Here is a 20,683-nt window from a genome sequence, read left to right on the forward strand (position 1 = left end):
CCCGTTTTGTGTTTGCAACAGTGGAAATAAAAGTATGTTATTCTGATTAAAGTGGATTTACAGTTGACCTGCCCACAAACCCCAAACAAATGACCAAAATAAAGTTTGCGTCTCAATCATTTTTCCTGAGGGTGAGAAGATATGAATCAATAATTGAGTAAAATGGTTATAAATGTCCTAAAAAGTTGTATTATTTGGCGCAAATTCACTATTCAATAATACGCATTATTAATACAAAAAATATGCTTATAAACAAAATAAGGTAATACATCTGATATATTTTATATATTATTGCGAATATATCTATGTCTATGACCCTTTCCTGCGTAGGGTATACGTCACTTCCTGTAGTGTCACTGTGGTGGCGGGATTTTCCAGCATGGCGGTGCAGCCGAAGCAGAACCTGTCCATGGACAGCGTCTCAGAACATGGATTCATCAGCTTTTACTTCTCCATGTCGGAGAAACCCGACACCACTTTCAGAATATTCGACCGCAACGACTACTACACCGTTCACGGGAAAGACGCCATTTTCGCGGCCAAAGAGGTTTTCAAGACCAGCGGGGTCATCAAGTACTTGGGCTCAGGTACACACTGTGGACACACGAGAACCTGAACCTGCGAGACAAGTGTTCAACAATCGATCGATTGATCATAAGATCGGAATGTGACGCTAAGTTTAGACGCACACAATAACATGAGCGGTTAAATGATGGATCCTTTCTCGAGATAAACTGTCTCAGTTATTGTCCTCGTGATACTTTCATTATTCATGCAACAATAACATGGAGAAAATACATTCAAGATACTATCTTGTAGACAATGTACACTTGTACACGCATGTATGCTTTGAATCTTCTGAGAAGCAATACAACTTGAAAATAAACATTTGGAATAAGATGTGAAAGTTAATCTACAATAATATGTCAAACTTACTTCACATTACAATTTAAATATACAATTTTAAAGTATAACAATAGAATTTGAATTTTCCTCTACAGAGCTTAATTTTCTTTAAAGAAAAATAGGTGAATTCAATTTAATTGTTTTACATACAACCTTTTACGATAAGTTCAAATATAGTTAAATGTTGTGTTCATGTGTACATTAATGTAATGGATCAATTACTAAAGTAATATTCTTCTAAAGCCAGCTTCCAATATTCAAAGGTGTATTTGTCCTGACAATAAAAGCTCTTCGGTCTGCGCTCATTGACTCTCTCTTTGAGCTCAGGTAGTCGAAAGGTGGAGAGTGTGGTCCTCAGCAGGGCCAACTTTGAAGCCTTTTCCAAAGACCTTCTCCTGATGCGACAGTACAGGGTGGAGGTCTACAAGAACCACGGCAAGAACAAGGAGCACGACTGGAAGATCGAGTTCAAGGTATGTGTTTAAGTTTCATAGATGTTCAGATGATCTTTTTTTGGTTGCATGTCATTGTGTTCTATCTCACATTATATATATATATATATATATATATATATGTTGTACCAGAAAAACAATGTACATTTGGATCTACAGTAGATACTAGGACTTTTGAGACGTGAATAAAAAAGCCACCAAAACAATATAAACTTCCGCTCGTTATGATAGTTTTGAACATATATTTCTAATTCAAGCCACTATCTATAATAATATTATTGCCAAGTTTCTGGTCTCAAAAATTCAGAAACATGTCCATTATATACCGATAAACCGTGCGGGGATTAATTATTTCCATATAACACTAAATCCGACTGGAAAATAATGCAAAATGAACTGTAAAGCATAAAATGGATCCGCGTGGTAAATGTGACGCCAACTCTATTCTATGTTATTGAGACATTTCTGTTTATCCCATTTATTTCCTTAATTATTGATTAATATCTAAAGTTATTAGAACACAATATCTTTCTGGCTCCATGATTGATTATTATTGTTTATATTTATGGACAATACCTGCACCATCTTCTAATAATATCACAAGATTTAACCCATTTCAGTCGTGAATGTCAGAAAGATAATTCTTCATCAGTTAATTAATAACATTAACAACATTTACTGTTGCTATGTGGTGCATCTTGATAAATGATAATAAAAATAACCAGATATACAAACGGACGCATCAAAAAGCTTTTCTAAATGTCTTAATTGTCAACTTCTGTTCAAGAGATTTGCTGTCAAATACATTTGTTCTGCTGCTTTCTTGGCGAAAACGCTACTCTGTTAAAGTAAAATCATGTTTTTTAACCAAATCCAGGCGTCGCCAGGAAACCTGACCCAGTTTGAGGACATTCTGTTCGGCGGTGGAAACGGTGCCGAAGGTTGTGCAGGAGTCGTTGCGGTGCGTTTTGGGACCGGCGCCGACGGACAGCGGGCGGTCGGCGTTGGCTACGTGGACGCGGCACAGAGGACCATGGGAGTCTGCGAGTTCCCCGACAACGAGATCTTCTCGAACCTGGAGTCTCTGCTCGTGCAGATCAGCCCCAAAGAGTGTCTCATCGTTCAGGGCGAGAACAACACAGACGGGCTCAAGCTGCGCGAGGTCTGTGCTTGGATTCTTTCTATCTTGTCACTTGATGTGTGTTTACATACAGTTGTTATCAACTGTTTTGGCCCTTATTCTAACTTTTCTTTTAGCCACACTTTATCTCGTAGTTAATGGATATATTAGTTGTTCTTAAGGTGGAGGTTAAGTTTAGTATTTTTGTCCACTTTCTTTGATATGTTTAAAAAAAAAAAAAAAAAGTTATTTATTTTGTTGGCAAGTTATTGTTGTTGTTTCTTATTTAATTATAATTATTAATAGTGTTTTTATTGGAAGACTTGACACGATACATAAACATATTTGGACAAACAAAGTCGAAAGACGCAAGAAGAAAAGCAACTACAGATAAAAAACAAAACAATGCCAACACATTACTACAAATAAAATAAAATGATCGAGAATACTAAAATAAAAATATATACATGCAGCAACAATATTAATATGACTGTCCAGAGATTAGAAATAAGAAATAAAACTGCCATTTCCTGAAGGGAAAAAAAAACAACCTTTCTGTGTCACCTCTCGTTGTATGCTTAATTTTAAATACATTTGAGAAAAGACAGCGTCTCTTGAAGCCACAGTAGCTTGAGCCACTTGTTTTTGTCGTTCAGCCGGTGGTCTTCAGTGCTGCCTCTGTGTCGTGCAGGTTGTGCAGCGAGGCGGGGTGTTGGTGTCTGAGAGGAAGAGGGCAGAGTTCAGCAGCAAGGACGTTGTGCAGGATCTCAACCGCCTGCTCAGAACCAAGAAAGGAGAGAACGTGTCCAGCAACACACTCCCAGAGCTGGACAAGCAGGTGGACTCACAGGCTCACAGGGTTCTTGGTTCCAAAATGAGGTTGATTCTCAAATGTGTTCTTCCTGCTCAAAGGTCGCCGTGTCTTGCTTGGCTGCAGTCGTGCGTTTCCTGGACCTGCTCTCGAACGAGTCCAACTTTAATTCCTTCAGACTGACCCCGCTAGAATTGGGACAGTACATGCGGCTGGACAACGCTGCCGTCCGGGCACTGAACCTGTTCCAGGTAACACTCCAACCACGAACTGACTGAACATCTACAGTCATTCGCTTCCAACGACCTGAAGCCTCCGTCTGTGCCTGACTCTGTGTTGCATTTTTGGAAGATCAAACTGGAGGCCTCGTCTTTTATGAAGCCTTTGATGGGAATTATTTTGTAAATTGTCAGTAAATACAGATTCAAATATAGTGACTATAAAGATACTGTTGTTAAAGATGAGCATCACACATCATAGTAAAACACACACAAAAAACTATTTGATGGAAAACCGTATATTGTTATTTTATTATAGTGTTTAAAAATGTTTGTGCCAACAGAAAACAATGATAATCCAGAATGAAAGCGTAAAGTCTAGATGGTTATGTCGACATTAAGTGTAGTATCTGGTCGGGCAAGAAAGCAAAATGATTATTTCCCAGCTGCCCACAGTAACGTCTGGTGTCTCAGGGATCTCCGGAGGACACGAGCGGGGCGCACTCACTGGCGGGACTGTTGAACAAGTGTCGCACCCCTCAGGGTCAGCGACTGGTCAGTCAGTGGATCAAACAGCCCCTGATGGACAAAACCAAGATAGAAGAGAGGTAATGTTGAACGTGAGGTTCTTTCTCCAGGACTTCTGGAAGTCTGAGCTCATTGTCGTGGCAGGCTGGACCTGGTGGAGACTTTTGTGTGCGACGCTGAGCTGAGGCAGACTTGTCAGGACGACCTGCTGCGACGCTTCCCTGACCTGCACCGGCTCGCCAAGAAGTTCCACCGTCACTCGGCCACCTTGCAGGACTGTTACCGGGTCTACCAGGCTGTGAGCCAGATACAGCCCCTGACCACTGCCCTGGAGAGACACTCGGGTACACACGCACACACAAAGTTTTACACACACACACACACACACGCACACACACACACACACGTCTCTGTCATGGAGGAAAGAATCCAGGCGGGTCACATTTAACGGGTTTTGTGTTGCAGGAAACTTCCAGTTCCTGTTGGAGGCTGCGTTCCTGTCGCCCCTCAGTGACCTGCGCAGAGACTTTGTGAAGTACCAGGAGATGATCGAGACCACTCTGGACATGAACCAGGTGAATTTTGTTTTAACCCTTGTGTTAACTCGGGAGGCCCGAAAACAAACATGTGTTTGTGATATCCCTTGCGTTGCCCCTTGTGGGTCAAGGTTAGACGAGGGTTTTTCTAAATGTGAACCATCTCGAACTATATCTTAGTCTAACAGATTTTTAAAAGTTTCTTTATTATACAATTACTTGCTGAAGTACCGTTTTTTTTTTTTTTTAACAAGCTACATTACCACAGGAAAAATTGGAAATGAAAAAGGCAAAGGTCGTTTTCACATGCTTGCATGAACTCATTTTTCTGCCGATCGCGACAGATTCCAAAAAATGGCGTGGAAGCTGCTAAAGGCTAAAAGAAAGCTACATTTATTTTACCTACAGAGCTCAAAGTTAGTTTAAAATTATTCTAGTTGCATAATTGACAGACTTTCTGATTATTGTGCTCTTATAATAAGGCAGTAGTTGGCGCATGACCTTTCTGACCTTAGCGGATGAATAACAAAACCTGGCTTAGTTCAAGGTCATTTCAAGCCAGAGAAAAGCTCTGTAGTACCCATGAGAGAACCAAGCTGACTGGAGTGTATATAAACTGTAGATGGAACTGGACACGCTTCGGGCTGGATGATGTTTTCTAATGATGCGGTGATTTATGTATTTATTGTGGATGTTTATTGTTATTTTTAAAGAGCCGCCTTGTTTTATTCAATGGTTATCAAACAGTTACTGAGGCATAATGTCATAGATATTGATGTTGGAAGTAAAGTGTTGTTATCCAGAAAACTAGGTAAATGTCTAGATAACGGTTCTTAAATTAAATTAATATGATCTAATGTTCTTCTTTTTATATTTTTATAAACAAATGCTATTATGTTGAACCAGACATTCAAATAAACAAGTAATTAAAGAACAATATTGAAGCACACAGAAAATCTGCAGCAACATTCATTCATTTTCTACCGCTTTATCCCTTACCGGGGTCGTGGGGAGACTGGAGCCTATCCCAGTATCATAGGGCGAGAGGCAGGGGACACCCTGGACAGGACACCAGCACACAAAGACAGACAAACATTCACACACACCTATGGACAATTTCCCAACGTTATCAATCAACCTGTGAATGTTTTTGGTGCCCGGAGAAAACCCACACAACACCCACACAGAAAGGTTGGCTCGGCCTGGAATCGAACCAACAACCTTCTTGCTGTGAGGCGAGCGCTCTAACCTGCAGCAACATAACGTCAATTATTATGCATTTCGTTGCGATCGATCCGACTCGGTCCTCGTCAACATTTAGATGCGTTGAAAACACAGTGGCGGCTCGGATGGATTCCAGCAGTGTGACCACGACAACTAATGTGATCCCCACAACTGAGCCGCGCAACAATTGATTGCACGCTTCGCTTGATCGATTCACAGAAAAGGTCAAAGTCAAGCAAGATGTCTTGTTCCTTGTTTTAACTCGTGGCAGTGTTTTAAACGCTTGCATTAAAGGGAAACTCGCCATGTTTTCTTGTGATGTTAACGTTGTGTTTTCATAGATCGACCACCACGAGTTCCTTGTCAAGGCTTCCTTTGATCCGGTTCTCAGTGAGCTGAGGGAGAAGATGGACGCGCTGGAGAAGAACATGCAGACGGTCCTGAGCAGTGCAGCCAGAGATCTTGGTGTGTACAACAACACACACACACACACACGCACACCAGAAATCTGTCATAAAAGTATTACAAGATTAATTTCTCTCTTACTAGGTGAAAACAAACGACTAATGCGTCAACATTTTCAAGATTCTTAGTCTTTAAACTCTCTTCTTTAGGTGTTTGTCGTTTGTGTGTTGAGATATTTTGACTTAACTATTTAATATTAATGTTTATTATCCTTTTATAGATATTTTTATCATGAGTAAACACATGTTGACATATCAAGAGGGTCATGAAACATCAGTCTGGGTGATGATGTTTCAATTGTGAAGTTACAATCTAAGCTTCTGTTTAAATAAAAAACATGACGACAAGAATGCACACACACACACACACACACACACACACACACACACACACCTAATTGACACGCATGTAAAAACATAGACAGGAAGCAGAAAGGTACTTTAAAGTCGTGACACATCCTCGCCAGGTTCTTCCCAACTTTGAAAGCAACAGAACAAATTCTCTTTAATCACCAAAACCAGATGGCGGATGGATTGTGTAGTCGGGCATCATGTGCTCAGGAGCTGCTCTTATTCTGTGCGAGCCAAACTTCCTTGTGATGAAAATAAAGAAACAGTTGTGTGTCTGGGAAAGCGGTGGCATCTTGATTAAGTTCCTCGTAAGAGTGAGACATTCTTTTTTTTTTATGCCACGGTCTGATCAACGGTTCCTGGTTTCAGGTCTAGACGCCGGCAAGACCGTGAAGCTGGAGTCCAACGCGGCTCTGGGCTTCTACCTGAGAGTCACCTGCAAGGAGGAGAAGTCTCTGAGGAACAACAAGAAGTTCACCACGCTGGACGTCCAGAAGAACGGCGTGCGCTTCACCAACAGGTCCGACCTCAATATTAATGGTTGAAACCATTGGCTATATCTCAAGATCAATTTAGTGTTTTGGTCTGGAGGTGACACCGTATGTTTTCTGATGTATTCGATGTGACCGGCCCTGAGTAACAACACTGGTATTTATACGTCTTTGGGTTTCGTTATCCATGAAGAAAACCTTGATTTAAGATGAGAATGACAAAACAAACTGGACATGATGGAACCACGGTCAAAGTACATTTATATGTATTTATAGTTTAAACGGTCGCTATTTTTAACATGAAATGCTAATGTTAGCATAAAGCTTTTCTGCAGTTTGAGACTTAAAACAAAACTTTGGTAAAATAAAAGTATTTAAAGCGCTTCAAGGCCGTACAGTGGATACGGCGTGTAATTCTCAAAAACAAGATGGAAATCTTTAATTAATTACAAATGACCGGGAAAAAAATATTAGAAAAAATACCCGAACAACATCCATTGTTCGTTCTGACAATTCTTTTGAGGAAAATCAGGATTTAAACAATTTAAATTGGTTCAATTTTGACTCAACTGCTGTTGTTCTGGTTGGACGTTTTACCTGATACATTTACCAAATATCAACTTTTGAAATGGTGCCAAATTGATGCTTTAAGAAGGAAAAACAAGGAAAGTTTGTTGTTATTTTAAGATTTTTAACGAAACTATTGTATAATTTGTAGCAAATTGATAAACATCATTTTTAAATGTTTCACTTGTTACACACTTCGTCTGATTTTGGTTCTTTCAGTATTACTTTGAGGATAATTTGTGTGTTACTGAGCACATATGTCGACCATCTTTTGTTTGCGGGCGTAGTTTTCTCCGACCCATCGCGACATTTCACGCCAGAACCGGTGTCGTTGTGGCACCGAGACGTTCACTGACACTTTCTCATCACGATGTGCAGCAAGCTGAGCTCCCTGAGCGAGGACTACGGCCGGAACCGGGAGGAGTACGAGGAGGCCCAGAACGCCATCGTGAAGGAGATCATCAACATCTCGTCTGGTGAGAAGGCGTCACGTGCAAACCCGCCGACGTTGAACCCGACCACGCTTCCCCCTCGCCAGGTTACGTGGATCCTCTGCAGACGCTGGGCGACCTCATCGCTCACCTGGATGCCGTGGTCAGCTTCGCCACGGCGTCCGTCTCCGCCCCGGTGCCGTACGTGCGGCCGCAGCTGCTGGACGACGGCAGGCGGCGCCTCCTGCTGGTTCAGGCCCGACATCCCTGCATGGAGACGGACGCCGACACCGCCTTCATCCCCAACGACGTGACCTTCGTGCAGGGAGAGAAGAGTTTCTACATCATCACGGGTGAGGAATCAAGTTTGTTCTTCCTCAACATTATATCATAGTCATGACTTTTTTTTTTACTTTAAAAATTGATATCTTTGTGGATCGAATAGTTGTTTTTGATTAAAGGATTTCATGGAATTCTTGAGATCACAACAAACACGTGTTGTTTCGAGGGTCACACAGAAATTTTGAAAGCCCAGACAGGGTGTGTGTCACGTTCACTCACACATGAATTCTGACGAGCGGAAACATCTGTGACGGATCCTTTCATGTTTCCTTGAATTGAGTACTCGGACGACCCGACGGTTCCTGGTACTGCACAGGCTTAGTGTTTCTCCAAAGACACGCACGTGTGTGTGTTTGTTGCTCAAGCACCTTGTTTGTTGTTTTGTCGAAACTATTATGTTCCTCCGGAGGTTTGAAACCCTCCTGCAGGGTCGCCGCTCAGCGCTGAAGTCTCTCTGTGTGTTCAGGACCCAACATGGGTGGAAAGTCCACGTTCATCCGCCAGGTGGGCGTCGTCGCTCTCATGGCTCAGATCGGCTGCTTCGTTCCCTGCGAGAAGGCGGAGCTCAGCTTGATCGACAGCATCCTGGCCCGGGTGGGGGCCGGAGACAGCCAGGTGAAGGGCGTGTCCACCTTCATGTCGGAGATGCTGGAGACGGCGGCCATATTGAGGTACGAGACACAAGTGAAACCACAGCTGCCGGTGAAGCTGAGCCACCATCTTGGGTGCAGGTCTGCGACGGACAAGTCTCTGATCGTGATCGACGAGCTGGGCAGAGGAACGTCCACCTACGACGGCTTCGGTCTGGCCTGGGCCATCAGTCAACACATCGCCGCGGAGATCGACTGCTTCTGTCTGTTCGCCACTCACTTCCACGAGCTGACGGCGCTGGCCGCCCAGCAGACCAGCGTCCACAACCTGCACGTGACCGCGCTGACCACACACGACACCCTCACCATGCTGTACCGGGTCAAGCCAGGTCAGAACCTGCTGCTGTCTTGAACACGTCCGGCAGATTTTAGAGGTTTAAGAAAATCACTTGAACATCAACAGGTATTGTGAAAGAAACATCGCGATATTGTACGAGACATGACATGGTAAATGAAAAACAATTTAAGGTATTAATGAAGAGCACTCCACTCTGGAGTCGTAGGTTTGATTCCTGCACTCGGGATTGTATTTAATACGTGGTTAGTTTACGGCTTCGTTCTGATTTATTTTTTACTGTTTAACATGCTAAATTTCACGTTTGTTAATTTCTCGTGTCGCTATCAAACTTCCGGCCGCAGTCACGATAACCTTCGACAGCTAAAAGTCTAAATGTCTGAGGACGAGAGGATACAGCCGACTCCAGCAACTTTCAGAGCTGATGTTTTGAAAAAGTCGTAACTGCTTTCATTTGATTTTATTCCAAAATATGTCCATAGTCATGTGTTCGGTAAATTCTGCGACACAAGAGTCAAGTTCTCGACAGTACTACAAATATATCCTTGTTGCCCCTGTATCGCGATACATATTGTATCAGGTCGTTGCCTAGAAATAACTCAAGATTTTCTTCAGGTGTGTGTGATCAGAGTTTCGGGATCCATGTGGCCGAGCTGGCTTGTTTCCCGCCCGCCGTAGTCGCCATGGCGAAGGAGAAGGCCGAAGAGCTGGAGGAGTTTCAGGAGCCGGCGGGGACGGAAGGGGAGGAGCCTGAAGCGAAGCGACGACGCTCTGACAAACAGGCAAGTTTCCCATCATTATGATGTCACTTCCGCCCAAATACGTTTACACACGGTGAGGTGTAAGTTGTGAACACATAAGGGAATCCTTCAGAACATCAAGTGTGTCGTGATCATTGTTTCCTCTCAGGCGGGTGAAGGTCTCATCCTGGACTTCCTGGCTAAGGTCAAGTGTCTTCCTGCTGCCACCATGACTGACCAGCAGGTGAAGGCCAGGCTGAAGAGCATGAGAGACGAGCTGGCTGCCCGAGACAATCAGTACATCAGTGACGTCCTCGCACGCTGCACTCCAGGCAGATAAACATTTAGCTGTTTTTTTTTTATAAATAAATATTCAAAATAAAACATGTTTTGTTTTCATTGTCATGGTTAACTTGATCCATTATTGCAAGAAGAAAACCCCAGACTTTAGTCGCCTTGTTCCATCACGACTAGTCACAGTTGTGGAATGTGTCCAGACACCTCTAAAGTCATGTTTCTCACCGTCTCATCCATGGTGTTGCTAACACCTTGTGCCAGGTGATCACAAGCGTTTTGTTATGTCACAACCCAGGAGTAATTGGTTTTATAAACGGATTAAACGCAGGTCACACTTGTGCAACACAACACCAGACAAGTGTGATCTAATAAAGTTTTATTTTTTCTTAGAAATGGCCAGTTTCCCGTTTTCCTTCTTCGTCTTTCTAAGAAATTATACCCCTTTTTTCAATTGCGACTATCATTCTACACAAAGGTTATTAATACTTCACAATATATTAAGTCTAAATGTCATTATGATACATGCATATGGTTCAGGCTGCATGAGGAGCCACAGTCACCACGATACACAAGGGGGGGAGACATGGGGGAGGAGGGGGGAAGACGCACGAGCGCTCGCTGCTCCAGTTCCGCGGGGCCGTCGCCCTCTAGTGAGACCCTCTCCACACTGCACATTAACACACATTCATACACACATTTACACGAGCGGAGAGGGTTGTAGTGTTTAAACCAGATTCTCTTTCACAGAAAGAAATTCACCACCGGGGCAATTTTCAGAGCGTCTGCAGGCTTCCAGGGAATGAGGGGGAGTTCAGGGACGCTAAACAAAGGCAAAATATAATATATAATAAAATAAGACATTCAAATACAGTTTAGCTTTTTGTTTGGAAATACAAAACTACATAAGAAAGTATGGAAATAAAATTATAACTGATCTGAACACACTTTCTTTTTTAAAAAAAAGTCGAAGTGCTCCATCTCACACGCACACACCCTCCTTCACACACACACGATTATCAGCACGGAGTTATTTATCCAGCTGATGAGTCCACTGCCTTGTAGCCGTTGGGCAAGGCAGCAGCAAGTAAGCTAATAGTTTCTTTGACAGCATGAACTTTACACACTGCTCAACGGCGCCACCTTCCTCCTCCTGACTGCAACAGGAATCTCTTGCGGCGCTTCAGCTCCGTCTCTTGGAGTCCATGTCCACCGCAGCGCAACCACAGCGCGGAAACGTCAGAGTCTCTCCGGCTCCTCAACGCCGTCCGTGGATGTGTGTGTGTGTCTCAGTAACTGTTTGTGTTTGTGTGTAACCCCAGGTGTGTGTGCAATGTCGTGTTGTTTTCTTTAAATATGAATGTGTAAGTCAACTCGAGGCCTTCAGTTGTGTTGCAGCGTGTTTGACTCGATGGGCGGCGCAGAGTCGTACAGAGTGTCCGTGTCATGGGTGGGTTCCCCCGCCAGAGTGCAGGGGTTGGACAATGTCCCGGCGCCACAGTCACAGAAGAACCTGAGTGGCAAAAACAAAAAGATTTTATGAATCAGTGTCGCTTCGGACAAGTACCAATAGTTTTTAGAAAAAATAAACATGACATTTCATGAAAGAGCTGAAGGTTTCATATGCGTGTCAGCAGGTTTTAATAAATAACTGATTCAAAGCGCCATCTAGTGGCCTTTCAAATCCACTAGTTGGGATCGACTCTCAGACACAAGACAGACGACATCATCAGAATTCGAAAACCTTTACTGCCAGTATTGTAAACAACATCAATGTATCCATCATCATCCTCCTGACTTAAGATCCTCAACCCAGGCTAATGAGAAATGAAGGAACTTGTTTGATGCACAAGTGCAGCCAATAAATGTGATATAATAGCTTCCCTGCACTGAAAATAAAACTAGCTAAACTTCAAATTCCCACAACTTGATCTAGACCAACAAAGAAAGAAGTAAAAGTCATCACTGAGTGTGTGCAAGCGACTCACCTGTCGTGTCGTATAAACTCTACGTCATGACCTTGGTGACATTTCTTGATGCAGTTGACACAGATGGCGTTCCTGTCCGTCGTGTTGCACGTGTGACACCTGCAGCACACACGCATGGTTAGCGGACGCCGGGAGCTTCACCCAGTCGATCACTGACCTGTAGAAGTCGTGCATGGGGTAGCTGGTGTAGCTGGAGATCTTGTAGAGACACTGTCCTCGACTCACCGCCTTCTCGATGGCGTCCTGGTTGTTCATGATCTTGTTGTCTGACACCGGAAACCAGGGTCAACAAACGGAGCCACAATAATCAGTGAAACAAACTTACCTTTCATGGTGACGTTGACCCCGGAGGCGAGAAAAAGACCCCCGAAGCGGTTGTTGAATATCTGGTTGCCCTCCAGAGTGGCGGTTGCATGATTTGTTATCTCGATACCTGCAGACAGATTTAGATTTAGTCTCATCACAGCATCAACAAGGAACTGAATCATTTTTAAACATCAATTATATAATTATATTTTTTTCACTTGGATCAAGTTACCTGCAGCGAAGCCGTCAAAGATCCTGTTCTTGCGGAGGATGGGGTGACTGTTGGTGCTGATCAACACTCCCGCCTGAGCGTTTCTGAAGATGTCGTTCTCCTCCAACAGACCTGACGCATGAACAAACACAAAACTTACATTAGCAAAGGACTAGAAAGACAGACAAGCTGAACATAGTAATCCATTTAAAAAGCTGGATATTCAGAATAAAAAGCGTTCATCACAGGAAGCACAAAACGAACGTGTATAAACAAGTGAAGGTTCGAGACCTCGTCCTCCGTTGAAGATGCAGATGCCTCCGTCTCTGCCGTCGTGGATCTTGTTCCTCCTCAGCGTGGGGTTGCTGTCCGTTTTGATCCAGACTCCAGCCATGGCGTTGTCAAAGATCTCGTTGTCCTCGATGAAGCCCAGACCTGCAGGAGGAAAGAAAAGAAAACATGAGAGTTGCAACAACACAACGGCAACAAAAATCAATCTTCCAACCTGAGTTATACACCAAGATTCCTCCGTTCTGGCCTCCCCAGATCTTGTTGCGCCGGATCTTAGGGTTGCTGCCCGTCCTGTGACACGACAACATGTCTGTCAGTCTCTTGTTTTTAGTCAAACATGCGGTTCATTGACGATAATAACAGCATAAATCACCTGATCTGGACACCAGAGTACATGTGGTTGTAGATGTCGTTGTCCTCCAACACTCCGTGGCCGTTGTCGTAGAAGTAAACGCCGACCTGAACAACAAGAGTTTGTGTCTATTAGATCTTGGATAATCATCGTTGAAGAATCTTGACTTAAAATAAACGTTGAAAATTGTTTCTTGTTACATCACACAAGTATAAAGATTTACTTCAGGACCAACAATTACTTTTACTCTACTTTACTCTTCGAGGTTACTTATCTGTAGAGGCCTAACATATATGGAACAATAAACTAAGTAATAAAACATGGCTACTAATGAAATCATGAAAAATCATGGAAATGATACTGCTTATAGTCACATGTTCCAGTAATTCATTATTCAAAATATTTTAAACATTTTCAACACAGTTCAGCTTCATTGCTGCACACAACAGGAATCAGAATAACAAAAAAAGGAAGTTCTAAATGACATCGTTGTACAGCAAGAGTTCCAGTACCTGTTTGCCACTGTGGATGCGGTTCCTGCGGAGCACTGGGGTGCTGCCAGTGGTGACCCAGACTCCTGCCAGGGTGTTGCTGTAAACCTCGTTTTCCTCGATGACCCCCTGACCTTTCTCGTGCTGGACACAAACACTCAGTCAGCGCCCGGGTCCAGACGCCAGTGTGAGATGGAGTATTTACCACGTAGATTCCTCCGTGCTGACCGTCGTGGATCTTATTGTGTCGTACAATCGGGCAGCTGTTGGTCCGGATCTGGATTCCCGCCAAAGCGTTACCATAGATGTCATTACTCTCTATCAAGCCCCGCCCATCTCCAAATATATACACGCCTCCCTGGTTACCGTTGAATATTGCATTGCCCCTGTGCAGAGAGGAGAAACATGGTCAGCCGTCACTCCTGCGGCGTCCACCTGTGACCGGGCTCTCACCGTATCGTCGGGTCACTATTGGACGTGATCCAGACTCCAGCAAAGTTATTAGCATAGATTTTATTCTCTATTAACTGGCCCCGCCCCTTTTCGTGGACGTAGATTCCTCCCGTCAGACCGTGGTGGATCTCACAGCGCACCACAGTGGGGTTGGCATACGCTTTGACTTCGAACCCTGCAATTCTGTTCTCGTGGATGTTGCAGTTTTCAAAGTAGCCCTGAATAATGACACGGCAAACCTTTATGAACAAGTGTTCGAGTGAGAGCGTCACGATAGTTGGACATACCATGCCGTGGTCGAACGTGAACACGCCAACATCTCTGCCGTGGTGGATGTGATTGCGTCTAATGATGGGGTTGCCGTGGTTCTTCACCCAAATACCTGCTAATGCGTTGTTGCTTATTTCGTTGTCCTCATAAATGCCCTAGAACAACAACAGACAACAGTGAACCCAGACGCCAACAAGACAAACGACTCTTTTCTTTCCCTTCGTACCTGTGCGTGGTCCGTGATGTAGAGGCCAACGTTCTCACAGTCGCTAATGTTGCAGTGTTTGATGGTCGGACACGCCCCCTGACCGCTCACACACACGGCTGAGCCCACTGGACACGCACACACACACACAATGAGTTTATAACGACAACACAACCAGCTAGAATGATGACAAACAAGACTCGGCGGAGTGGGTTACATGTGCACGTGGAGCGGATGATGCAGCGGTCGATGTTCGGGATACAGTTGACGGTGATCTCCAGACAGTGGTGAGCGTTATGGTGCTGCGCTGACTTGTCGTCTGGATTGAACTGAGGGGAAAAGACGTAAAAGTTTAAGTCTATATCCATTTAGTGAACTCCAAATACTCAAGGTGTGGATCAGTTTACCTTAATAGTCATATATCCTACATAGGCGTCCTCTGAGCCTTCCATGAAGACGAACGTGGAATCTCGCGTGTTTTCTATCACGACCTTATCAGCTACTTTGCCAGGAGCTAATGGGTCGGAAGGAATAATCAACACCCACAATCGTCTCAGCCATGTGATCAACAAGCATACCTGCACCGATCATAGTGATGGGAGACTCGATATAGATCCACTCGTCTGTGTAGATACCAGAGTGGACGAAGATGAGGCCGTCAAAGTGGGCCTCCTGCACGCCCCCGAGCGCGTCTTCGATGGTGTCATAGTACTGCAGAGCAGAGGACGCAGATTAACAAGGATTTTTAGAAGGAAACCTTAGAAGCTGCAAAAACTCACCAGCATATTTTCTCTGCCTTTATATCTGCCAGGGTTGCTGTAGAAGTGTTCTGCGAAACCTGGTTTAACATGAGCCCCTTTGTACTGAAACACAATAAGCATCACGATAATGAACATAAGAAATACATAGGAAAAAATAAACTGCAAGGTACAGAATTAACTAAATACAATCATTTATTGGATTTCAACAATCAACTCACAAAAAGTATTGATCGTCTTTTAATAATCTCTAAACAATTACAAAGGTTCTCCTCGTGTGATATCATGTTGCTTTTGAATCACTGGTGTACTTCAAAATCTTTGTTATTCATCCATCTTTATGAGGCAACAGTGAGGTGAAAACAAGTGTTTTAGATTCCCACTGACAGCAGTAGCAACTTGTGTATTTATTGACAGATTTTGTACTTGAATGTCAGAGAGAGAATATGCCGGATAACCCGTTACCTGGATGTAACTACACTTGCATGAGCATGTGCTCTCTCGTGGATTTCACTGCAGCAACAGAATTAAACGTGTAGCAATGCTTTTAAGAAATTACTTGATTATTCCAAAGAATCTTGAGAAAATGCTTTATTCCAAAAAAAAACTGTTTGCTGCAGGACTCTTGGATAAGGGGGGGGGGGGCAAGTCAAAGGAGGAGGACTATATATCAAATGAAGCATGTGCACAGAGAAGCATTTTCCAAACTGATCTGCGAGAGGTTTTTGCATTTGTGTGCTACTCAATTATTCACAGAGCTGTGAGCAGCACTTGGATCTACATCTTGGTACGACTACCGTTTCCAAGCTGTTGTACACTTTATCCTAATGTGTCTCAGGTGAACACAAGTTCAAATATACATTTCATTTAAAAACTCTAACCACCGTAACAAATGTTTATGTTTCTTTATTCGTTTCTTTCTGTAGATAGATTTCTTACCACAGGTATAACATTCATGAATATGAATCCCAGAGCAAAAATGTCCGAAGTCTTAAAGCATATCACACAGTAGAAAGACTTTAGTCCGACTGGAGTTATATCACCACAAGCTATCAATAATGGTCATTAGTACTCCATTATAATATACAACTCAATAATGTCATTTTAGGAACGTTAAGCAGTTCTATTAGTTGATGAGCTTAAACAAAAAGTGTATGAAAATTAAACAGATGTGGTTCAAAGTGAGAGAAAAAATGTCAGTCAAGTATCCTTTAAACGAGGCCATAGAAAAACATATGACAGATAAAAAGTCACTCACCAACTGTTGGAAACTCTCCTTCCAGGGGTTTGGGTTTTCGTGCTCCTCTGGGCTGACCTGGTAGAACTGGCCCGGCTCTGGGTGCATCATGGGTCGTGTGTACTCAAACACTTCCATGTAAATCCGCTTCCTGTAACGCAAAAATAAGTTGAGGATGTGTTCTTAACACACACAAAAATCTCTTCGTCTAAACTCACCACAGGATGGGGTCATTTGCTAACTGACTGAATCTCTTGCAAACACAAGCCGCCTGGCACAGATCCTGCTCCAGCAAGTAGGAGAAGATCTTCAGGACCACCTCGTCTGGGAGCTTCTGCTGCAGATACTGCTCAGCTGGTGCTGCTGAAAACACACACACAATGTAATAAGTGGACGAGGACCTGTAATCTCTCTGCTGCAGATGCAAAGATGTGACACACACCTGGCAGGTCGTGGCTCTTACCGGACACTCGTGCCCGCTTGGCTCTGTGGCCGAAGGCCTCCGTTGAGGACGTCGATGCTCCCTGCGATGTCAAACCAGAACAACGTTAGGCTAATTCTTGAATTGAGACACTTTGAAATAAAATCAGTTTTTCAAAATACATTTTCTTTGACACCAGAGGCACTAAAAAACATGTTTAAGTATTACGTTTTTCTTATTTTACAAGTGATTTGAAAAGTAAAAACAACACTTATTTTTAAATGCATTAGTAGTAGCAGTTGCTTGCAGATTTTAAATGACTTCAATGCATCATCATAGATGTGTATCACCGAGAGGTTAGCAACGCAGCCTTAAGGCAAATATTTGGAAAGAATACATACAATGTTGCCGTTTATTTAAACAACTTCAACAGTATGTACATTCTTTGTTCAAATATTTAATCAAGCCTGTTTAAATTGAACGCAGCAGTGCTTAATAGTACAGTTACTTCCCTCACACATGCATTGAAATTGAACATGAGATGATGAGGCCATTTATTAGTCATTACTATCACAGCAAATAAATGCACCATATTGTACAGTTCAACATTTTTAATACCATCCAGCCTCTCTGATAATTCTAAACGAGGAACTTTGGAAGAAGTTTGGCTTTAAAACAATCAATTTAACATTTAGTACTAATGTGATTTTTGCCATTCGCCCGCCTCCATCTCTACCAAAACAAGCATTTAATCCTGTGTTTAAAGTTTCTTGTAAACTAAATATGTAATAAAGCATGTTTTATACATTTATAACATTCACACACATTCAAGAAAACAAGACGAAACCAGGTGCAAGTAAAAACGTTTCATTAGGACTGCAAAAAGCAATATATATATATATATATATATATATATATATATATATACACACACACACACTCATTTCTACACGTCTTCAATCTTGTATCTTAACTAGCTATTTGAAGTAGATTCATTTAGCATGTTTGCAGAGATTTTATGAAAATGTATTTTTAACACAACAACAAAAGGTGCATGAACTGAAGCAAACAGATGTCTAAATTAATTGTCTTAACATTACATATTATAACATGGAAGAGAGATACAGAACATTAGAAGAACCTAATCAGGTTGTAACGCATTGTATTGTATATAAAGGGCCAAACATAACACAGGCAAACTTACATTGTCAACATGTCAACAAGCAGCTGATATGATCATTCATTTCATGTTTTTAAGTTAATTAATAATTGGGATTCATTTAACAAGTTGTATAAAAATAACTTAAGAGGGAAACAGCACAAAGTGTTCTTCAGAAACACGCTTAGGAAGACCTTTGCCCCACAGGTCTGTTTTGAATGATATACCTGAAACGCTCAGATATGCTTCTATGTTTTCACAAACTGCTTCACGCAGCACCTTCACAAGCTGGGATTTAATTTGGCACAGAGACGGTGTTGAACTAACCTCCATTGGGCTCTTGCTGGGGCAGGCAGAGGCGGTGGCAGAGGCGGTGGTAGCAGTTCTTTTAGGAAGCAGGGTTTTGCGTCGAAGCTGGTAGGGACTGTTCTGAGCTCCGGGACCAGATTCCTCAATAGCCATCTCTGCTGCAGCTGCTGCAGGAGCCTCCTCATCTAGACAAAAATAGAGAGACAGTTGATCTTCCTCGCTGTTAAATGCCCTAGAAACTATCGATTCACCGGGTTGCTTCGTCATGTTATCACACAAAAGGGGTTTTGGAGAAAGTGACTTATGTATGGTGTCTGATTTATGTTTGCAGAGGAACGTAGAAGAGACAGACAAAAGGTCTGGGATTGATAATGTCTGAGGCAACCTTCAGACGCATTATTCTTTATGCTGTGGCTCGTCACCTCTGTGCACAAAAAAACCCACACAATTGTGTCTACCATGTGTTTTGAAAATGACTACAACAGGGACACGCTGGTGTCCGGGGATGAAGTGGATCAGACGTGAGGCTAATTGCTAAAGACTCCCAACTGCGTAGCAGGCAAATCCGCGGTGCAAACAAACAGCACTGAAGCTAAAAAGCAGCGAGAACGAGGCCCGGCACGAGTCTGCCCTGGCTGTTGTCACTGCGGCGAACAAAATGGTCACGGGAATGCACCTAAAAAACACCCCCGGTGTCATCCATCACAGCTGATCTGTGTGGCCCCCGTGAAGAAGCCGGGGCTAGCCAGCGTTAGCATGGCACACGGCTAATGTTTTTGTTACACCCCAAAAATGGCAGTCGCTGCAGATTTACACCCTGGAAATCGCGAGTGACAGCTGGGAATGCAGTGGCCGAATGGAGAAAAGGTTTCCGGGGAGTGTAGTACATAAATGTGCAAGACCCCCCTCCTTTTGCTTTCAGGATAGATGATACCGATAACTGATAGTTGTGGTCCGGCTACGGTAAACCACTACCCCCCCCCTTCCTCCTCCGGTTAGCAGGTTAGTTAGCATGCTAGCAGGCTAGTTAGCCCCAATCACTCAAGCCAAACAAAGCGCGGCCTGGCCTAGACTACCCAGAGAGAAGCCTCGGCGTTTCCTGCTTCTTAAACCCACAGCGAGTCTGCGCATCTGCGTGACGAAACAGGGGGGGCTACACGGACAGATACGGTTGTTTTTTTTGTCTGAGCCAACAGCGGCCTTTGCCTACCTCTATCCCCGTTGTTTCGTTCGGGCTGCACCGGGCGCGGCCTCGACACTCGCCTGGGTCTCCTGTTGGTGGCTCTGACGGAGTTCATCTGGGGAGTTGGTTTGGCGAAGATTTCACCGCTAGCGTCGACCCTCGATCCACGCAACCACCCGGGCAGCCTTTTCCCCAGATACGCCCTCGAAAGCTGCGAGCGAGAACCCGCTGGTGTTTTTGAGGTAAGATGGCTTTAATTTCACCTCTACAGTGGCGTTCCAGCTTCCCCCCGAACCGCCGCTCGCTGCTCCGTCTCAGTCTGTAGCAGGAGGAGCCATTAACCCACACGGGAAACAATCGAGCAGGAGGGTTCGCTCGGCCAATCGCAGCCGCCGTTCTATCACTGCCCGCGGAGGCGGCCAATCAAACGGGTCGTATCAAGCGACTTCACAAAAATATTTTCTGTAAGGTTCGCAATCGGTCAAGCGGCGATAGAATAAATAAACACAAATATATAATGTTCATTTAGGATTAAATCGCTCATATTCTTGCATGTTACCTGCTATTTATGCCTCAAACATCCTAATAGTCGCCTCATGCAGAACTGAATGGTAACTCGTTTCAATGTA

General features: G+C 43.5%; 2 protein-coding genes across 5 annotated transcripts; one reads left to right on the top strand and one right to left on the bottom strand.

The window, feature by feature from the left end:
* Window positions 1–361: 361 nt before the first annotated feature.
* Window positions 362–10,510, top strand: msh2 (mutS homolog 2 (E. coli)). Its single transcript, XM_087784211.1, has 16 exons — window positions 362–587; window positions 1,234–1,379; window positions 2,236–2,520; window positions 3,170–3,316; window positions 3,391–3,540; window positions 3,982–4,115; window positions 4,180–4,379; window positions 4,501–4,610; window positions 6,137–6,260; window positions 6,980–7,130; window positions 8,047–8,144; window positions 8,207–8,452; window positions 8,908–9,112; window positions 9,173–9,420; window positions 10,002–10,168; window positions 10,296–10,510. Exons 1-16 carry the CDS (start codon window positions 380–382, stop codon window positions 10,464–10,466), a joined length of 2,790 nt encoding a protein of 929 aa, XP_087640337.1. The 5' UTR covers window positions 362–379; the 3' UTR covers window positions 10,467–10,510.
* A 274-nt stretch (window positions 10,511–10,784) lies between these two features.
* On the bottom strand, window positions 10,785–20,365 carry fbxo11b (F-box protein 11b). Of its 4 annotated transcripts, none has more exons than XM_087784216.1 (22): window positions 20,082–20,365; window positions 18,890–19,056; window positions 17,446–17,506; window positions 17,201–17,342; window positions 17,004–17,133; window positions 15,767–15,850; window positions 15,566–15,698; window positions 15,395–15,501; window positions 15,205–15,316; window positions 15,009–15,115; window positions 14,800–14,937; window positions 14,513–14,730; window positions 14,265–14,445; window positions 14,081–14,203; window positions 13,590–13,675; window positions 13,431–13,507; window positions 13,217–13,360; window positions 12,947–13,057; window positions 12,734–12,841; window positions 12,566–12,674; window positions 12,409–12,507; window positions 10,785–11,933 (listed from the first exon to the last, which is right to left on the bottom strand). In XM_087784216.1, exons 1-22 carry the CDS (start codon window positions 20,167–20,169, stop codon window positions 11,804–11,806), a joined length of 2,655 nt encoding a protein of 884 aa, XP_087640342.1. In that variant the 5' UTR covers window positions 20,170–20,365; the 3' UTR covers window positions 10,785–11,803. The 4 variants fall into 4 exon arrangements, with proteins under 4 accessions (XP_087640342.1, XP_087640341.1, XP_087640340.1 ...); XM_087784215.1 differs by having other exon boundaries at window positions 17,201–17,345; XM_087784214.1 differs by having other exon boundaries at window positions 17,425–17,506.
* Window positions 20,366–20,683: the final 318 nt, after the last annotated feature.

This window comes from Callionymus lyra, chromosome 2 (assembly GCF_982586985.1).
Source record: "Callionymus lyra chromosome 2, fCalLyr1.hap1.1, whole genome shotgun sequence".
Taxonomy (NCBI): domain Eukaryota; kingdom Metazoa; phylum Chordata; class Actinopteri; order Syngnathiformes; family Callionymidae; genus Callionymus; species Callionymus lyra.

What these genes read in the sequence shown, in the direction of transcription:
- fbxo11b (XM_087784213.1), bottom strand. Translation starts at nt 20,169, where the DNA reads ATGAACTCCGTCAGAGCCACCAACAGGAGACCCAGGCGAGTGTCGAGG. An exon ending in GCATCCACAGTGGCAAACAG is followed by an intron (nt 13,676 to 14,080) that starts GTACTGGAACTC and finishes CTTGTTGTTCAG; the next exon opens with GTCGGCGTTTACTTCTACGA. An exon ending in GAGTTTATACGACACGACAG is followed by an intron (nt 11,934 to 12,408) that starts GTGAGTCGCTTG and finishes TTTGCCACTCAG; the next exon opens with GTTCTTCTGTGACTGTGGCG.
- msh2 (XM_087784211.1), top strand. Translation starts at nt 380, where the DNA reads ATGGCGGTGCAGCCGAAGCAGAACCTGTCCATGGACAGCGTCTCAGAA. An exon ending in GGGCACTGAACCTGTTCCAG is followed by an intron (nt 3,541 to 3,981) that starts GTAACACTCCAA and finishes CTGGTGTCTCAG; the next exon opens with GGATCTCCGGAGGACACGAG. An exon ending in CCACTCTGGACATGAACCAG is followed by an intron (nt 4,611 to 6,136) that starts GTGAATTTTGTT and finishes GTGTTTTCATAG; the next exon opens with ATCGACCACCACGAGTTCCT.